Source organism: Benincasa hispida, chromosome 12 (assembly GCF_009727055.1).
Source record: "Benincasa hispida cultivar B227 chromosome 12, ASM972705v1, whole genome shotgun sequence".
In the NCBI taxonomy this organism is placed as follows: domain Eukaryota; kingdom Viridiplantae; phylum Streptophyta; class Magnoliopsida; order Cucurbitales; family Cucurbitaceae; genus Benincasa; species Benincasa hispida.
In genome coordinates, this window is record NC_052360.1 from 20,268,439 (window position 1) to 20,274,596 (window position 6,158).

Sequence of the window (6,158 nt, forward strand, 5' to 3'; positions counted from 1 at the left end):
ATATATTTTTTAAAATTTTCATTAATATCAATATTTCGAACTTATGTTGCGAGTTGGCGTCGGAGAAGAATGAAGGGGCAGAGCAACCGACCCTTTTGGAGTGGAAGCTAAGCAAACGAGAAACGAGGGCCTGAACCTTTGGTTTGCTTTTTCACACGGACTCGGACTTGACATTCAATTGGGTTTAGTTTATTGGGGTATAAATAGCACGCGTCCGCAGCTCCTAAATGCTTCGTTCCTCTGCGTTGTAATTAATCGTATATGTTAACTAGGGTGAAGAAGAAGCGTCAATGAGCAATATCCCATCTTCCTTCACACGCTCCTCTTTCACTCTCTTCACCCTCGCAATCTCCTCATACCACCCTTGGCCCTTTTCTCTTTAGCACTTTCCTTTGCCTTCAGCTTCTTCCGATGGGGTTCGGCAGCGGCAGCGGCGGTGACAAGCATCATCAGCACCTCCTCCATCTGAATTTCCATTTCCACATTCATTTCCCTCACTTTCACCACCATCGGAACAAGGTGGAGACTCCCAAGGGATGTTTGGCCATTCTTGTTGGCCAAGAGCAACAGCGGTTCGTGATTCCTGTTATTTATGTCAACCATCCTTTGTTTGTCCAGCTCTTGAAGGAGGCCGAGGACGAGTATGGCTTTGATCAGAAAGGACCCATCTCCATTCCTTGCCCTGTCGACGACTTTCGCACCCTTCAGGGCATTATTCACCATGACCACCACCACCACCACCATCTTCCCGTCTCCTGTTTTAGGGATTCTTCTCATCCTCATTGCTGATATTGACGAAAAACCAAACCAAACCAACCTTACTTTTTAGTTTTAGCTTTTTCTTTGTTCGTTTGTTTGTTTGTTTTTCTGATACACATAAGCCAGTAGCAATTGATTTCTGGGATTGGATTTACCTCTGTTAATACATTCAAAATATATTGTGACGGTCAACATTGAATGCTGTATCATATATGATATATGAGCCTTTTTCAGCCTTAAACATGATCATCAATTTCTGTTGCTTCTTTGTTATAGTTCAAATAATATAACCCCCCGTTGGGGTATTTGTTTGTTTAAATTGGCCTGTTTGACTTGGAAATTTTGAAATGAGGATATGCATCTGAAGGGACAAGGGGGTGGATAGAGATTAGAGATTGCTTTGCTTGTAAGGGTGTAATAACTTTTGATTATTCTTTCTGGCAATGGGAGCTACAGCAACAGCTTTGGTGCACGCGTCTTTCTGTGTAAATTAAACCTCATTTGAATAACGCAAAGTCAAATTCTCTTTAAAAAAGGATTATTATGCTTCTTCCACTGACAATATATTGCATTGCAGAATGCCAGATGCCATCATTGACTTCTTCCAACCACGCCATCCACACCCCACATGGAATGGACAACATCACCTCATCCGACCCCTTCCCTTTCAATATTCGTACTTTTTCTACTTTCATTTATTCATATATTTCCTAAACTCATCCCTTTATATCTTTGCTTCTGTATGAACTTCTCCATCTTTCACGCCGTTATATATATATATATATATAGCCCTCTATGTCAAGACTAAATCAATGCATTTACATTTACATAATAATAAATAAAATGAAGACTTATTTCAATTGAAAATTTGAGTTTCAGATGAACGGATACTTTTGGCATGAAAGAATTTCATGGGACATATCACTCTGGTAATTCTCAGTAAAATCTGTATTCTACTTTCTGAATTGTTTATACACGTTGGAAGATTTTCCAAAGAACGGGATGGTAGGATTGGCAAAATACAATACTTATATTACAGCCTCATTTCTTTCTATATATATCTCGTAATCGTGTAGCCTTCTCTTTATTATGTGTTTTGAAGCTGCTCTGAATCAAATGGAGAATACAAAGAGAGCAGGAAAAAATATGAGGTGTACAGGTATTTAACTATCTGCTTCTGCTGTGCGCGTTAATGTCTTGTATTAGAGTTGCGGATTGTAACACCATGCAAAAATCTTGTAAATCCAAAAAAACTGAGTTTCCCGTCAGAGCTTCTTGTCCAATTCTGGAGAAATGAATAAGCTGCAGGACCCAGATTCATTTCCTGAACACATTGTAAACTTGCACTTCAATTCACAGTTCTTGTTGGTTGTGTAAAATGTAGTAATTCCAAGCGTCAAACGGTTTCTTACCTGCACCAACTCATGAACTGAAATGACTCGATTTCCTTCCTGCTCAAAATACTCGAAAGCTCGTGTGGCAATGCTTTCCCATCCCGGAACAGCCTCCAGCTGATATACACTGATGGCGGCCGCGCAGAACTCCTCGAAGTCCATTCTCTCATGAGTGAGAGGTTCCATCTTAATACAAGTTGGAAATGTTAGTGATAAAGAACATCATCCCGGGCCGGGGAAAGCATTTTGCCAAAATGTAAACTTGATCTTGGTATGCAGACAGGACACTATACTCACTTTGCAACCTTATTAATATAAAAGATGTCTAAAATGAAATGAAGGCCAAAAGTAAAAGTGAACTCACGATCTTTAGAATGTCACCAACATGGGACTCTCTCATTGCTTCAGTTGCGTTTCTCACAAGAGCCTGTACAAGCTCATAATATGTTGTATGCATCAAACAGTAAAAATTACAGATAAATGTCAAAGCAAAAAGAATGGCAAAAGGCTAACCGCTTTAAAGTTATCAAGGGTCACAAATCCATTTTGCGGTTCCAAGAGCTTAAATTGGGTCCTGAGGTAGAAAAGCTCATCTTCTGTCAAAGCTTTTGCAAGTGCCTGCAATAATGTAGAGATGCCACAGTAAATGGACCTGTCTAATTAAAGTTGATGATGCATTATTGTGCGCCAAACGCTGTACAGAAACTGCATAGCAAGAGCGTCTATATCAAATATAGGTGATATGTTCACTTTCATCAACAGATCACCAGTGCTTGGAAGTTGGAAACAGAATTATGCATACAAATTCCTGTCTAAGATTGATGTAAGGGGGAACTAACTGTTGGAGTTCAAACTTTGAACAGTTCATTTTAAGAATTACCTTCAATGTTGCACGCTTGAAAGGAGTTGCACGTGCATATGCTTTAACTGACTTGTATATGAAGTTATCCAAAGGCACAGCAAGGTTTTCATCTCGTAACCACGGGTGTGCTGTGAATCAAAGGTTCAATATTGTTCGTTCATCAATAAATATACTTTCATAACATATTAATCGTACTTGAAAAGAGAAGGAACCTAAGAACGAATAGCAGAAGAATTTACTTAAAGCTTGGGCTGCCGTCATTCTTTTTCTGTGGTCTTTATTCAGTAGACGTTTCACAAAATCTTTAGCTTCTGCAGAGATGGTAGGCCAAGGGGAATCCTCAAAGTTAGGATCGGCTCTTAGCACGGAACGGAAGATTCCTGATTCAGTTCTTGCCCAGAAAGGTCTGCTCCCACACAACAGTATATATGCTATGACACCAATGCTCCACATATCTGCTTCAAAACTATAAGATCTGTAGAGAACTTCAGGTGCAACATAGTATGCACTGCCAACAACATCATTCAGACGTTCATCTGCAGAAGCACTATAGGTGTTGTGAAAACAGTCTCGCCCCCAGTGAGATGACAAAGTGAAAATAAAGTAAGAATTTTGAAAGCAGCATCTTCTCAAGTACAACCTAGAAGCTTGGATCATAATGAATCTCTCTCCACCAATCTTTCACAATATATGCAAATATTTAACGAACTGAACAAAGGAAAAAGCATATATCAAGGACAACAAGTTTTACCTGGCTTGACAAAATCAGATAGACCAAAATCAATGACTTTTAACCCTGTGTTCTCGTCTTTCTTCAAGAAAAGAAAATTCTGCCATGCACAAAGAATTTTGACAACGACTAGTTACAACAAGTAATAAGGAAGTATATTCAGAGCCAAATAATTACTTGAAGCTACAATTAGACATGTTACCTCCGGCTTTAAGTCACGGTGAACTACCCCTTGTAGATGACAAAATGCGACGACAGAAAGGATCTGCACAACAATAGTTTTGGATTCTTGTTCAGGATATCTTCCTCCTCTGCAAATATAAGGTATGAACTTGGAATCAAGATAATCTACGCTACGCTTTCTCAGAGTGAACGAAGTAAAACCCTTTTTACCTTGACACTATTCTTTCTAACAGTTCTCCACCTTCACACAATCTGATACCAAAAGTTGAAAAAAAGGGTTATGCAATCAAGTCAACTAATATTAGCTTGATTGAGTAATCAGAATAAGCAGACAAACACGTACTCCATAACCATGTAAATGTTATTCGCATCTTCAAATGCATCATGGAAGTGGACGAGATTCTTATGCCCAGACAATGCTTTCAATATCTTAACCTCCCTACGAACATCTTCAATTCCAACAGCCGATGTCATCTGCCAACCCAAATATCACTTAGTGTTAAAGAAGCAAGCATCAATCATGAAATTCTTTTGTTCCCACTTTTATAGTTGGATTGTAAATTAGGATCTCACGTTTTAAATGAATCAAATCAAGAAGAAGGGATTGAAATATTGAGAAACGTAGAGGAAACCTTAGATTTAGAGATGATTTTAACGGCCACAGGGTTTCCTTTGAGGTCGCCCTTCTTACCCTTGGCCCAAAAAGTATGTCCAAAATGACCCCTCCCGATCTCCCTCCCGAGCTCGAACTTTGCTGCAAAGTTCTTGGAGTACCCGAAGCTTTTATCCAACTGAACCTCTCCCAGCTCCTCTTCCTCAATTTGGTCATCCTCTGGTATAGAAGGCTTGCGCGACTTCCGGCGTAGAATGGCCATGATGGGCTTGGCCGGAGAAGGAGGAGGGAGAGGCCATCGGAATTTCCTCCCCGGAGTTGTGGCCGGAGAGGGGGCTATGCCAGGGGGGAGAGGGCTGGAAAATGGGCTGGGCGTGGAATGCGGGGTATGTTGCTGGGGTCTGGAGGTGGGGTCAGCGACATCAGAAACACCTTTACTACAGTAGTGTCCCATGGAGGAAGAGTTAAGGTGGAAGTTGCAAGATCAGAGAATGGGGAAGAAGAAGAAGAAGAAAGAGGAGAAGGTAGGCGTTGAAAATGAAGGTTGGAAAGTGGGAGGGAGAAAGAAGGCAGTAATCGGAAGAAACGGTGTTGTTTGATTTAAATTTAATGATGGAGGGCTGATGATTGGCCGTCCAATCAACTTGAATGAGGAACAGGATGCTGACACGTGGTCATACGATTCCGTCAATTTAGTAGGTGACCAACAATTTTACTTTCAACTCCTCCCCTTCCAGATTTGAGTTTGCTTCTTGTGAAATCGCAAAATTATATATATATATATATATATATATATATATTTTTAGTTTATGATCTAAAGAAAAATTTGGGTGTTTCCTTCATATACGTATTTTTTAAAAATATTTTTTTTAAAATTTACTTTTTGTATAATAAAGAGGTGAGAAACACAAGAATTGTAGCTAATATTTTTTTATGATCGATTCTGTGACATTTTTTAAGTTTTAGTACTGCTGTTTCTCATAAAATAAATATTGATTGTTGCAATAAACAAAACTTGTTTTCGTTTTCTCATTATGAAAAACCCAACAGTTGAGATCGGGGTTTGCATTTTAGTTTGAAAATAAATGAAAATGGATGGAAAATGCTGGGAATTTGAATCATAAAAGAACATTGAAAGAGGAAAAAAAAGGAGACGATAGAAGTCAAAGGGTAGCAGGTACATTGGACCAAGTCCGTTTCGGTGGCAATTAAATGTGGAAAGTTATTCCCCATTTGGGACTTTATGCTCTCTTTCTTTCTTCACTAACTAAATTATATTTAGATTAGCCATATCAGCCAACCATGACCTTTTTAGAAATAACTCGAGCCAACAGTGTAATGTTTTAAAGTTAGACAACAATGAAAATTATATTCAAAACTTATTCGATCAAAATGTAATATTTTGAAATCGAATAACTGAGAGCTATACAAATTTTGGAGACTCAGTGGATATATTTCTGAATAGTTAAGTTATAAATATTGTGTGATACGAAATATCTCTACAATAAAAATATCTATTCTTTTGCTTGCACTCAATGGTATAAATCTCATATTCACATTTGCTGGATAATAAAAAAAATTAAAAAAAAAGTATACAATCAGGAAGTATTTGCAGCG

At 38.6% G+C, this 6,158-nt stretch overlaps 2 protein-coding genes across 2 annotated transcripts; both read right to left on the bottom strand.

The window, feature by feature from the left end:
• Positions 1-213: 213 nt before the first annotated feature.
• LOC120067761 lies at positions 214-1,445 on the bottom strand. The gene has a single exon (XM_039019330.1). The coding sequence runs from the start codon at positions 781-783 to the stop codon at positions 337-339; it is 447 nt and encodes a 148-aa protein (XP_038875258.1). The 5' UTR covers positions 784-1,445; the 3' UTR covers positions 214-336.
• Positions 1,446-1,673: 228 nt separating this feature from the next.
• On the bottom strand, positions 1,674-5,300 carry LOC120067760 (CDPK-related kinase 4). Its single transcript, XM_039019328.1, has 11 exons — positions 4,561-5,300; positions 4,272-4,402; positions 4,139-4,180; positions 3,948-4,056; positions 3,767-3,845; positions 3,255-3,551; positions 3,034-3,143; positions 2,667-2,771; positions 2,518-2,580; positions 2,172-2,339; positions 1,674-2,083 (listed from the first exon to the last, which is right to left on the bottom strand). The coding sequence occupies exons 1-11, from the start codon at positions 4,993-4,995 to the stop codon at positions 1,949-1,951; spliced, it is 1,674 nt and encodes a 557-aa protein (XP_038875256.1). The 5' UTR covers positions 4,996-5,300; the 3' UTR covers positions 1,674-1,948.
• Between the last annotated feature and the right edge of the window lie 858 nt (positions 5,301-6,158).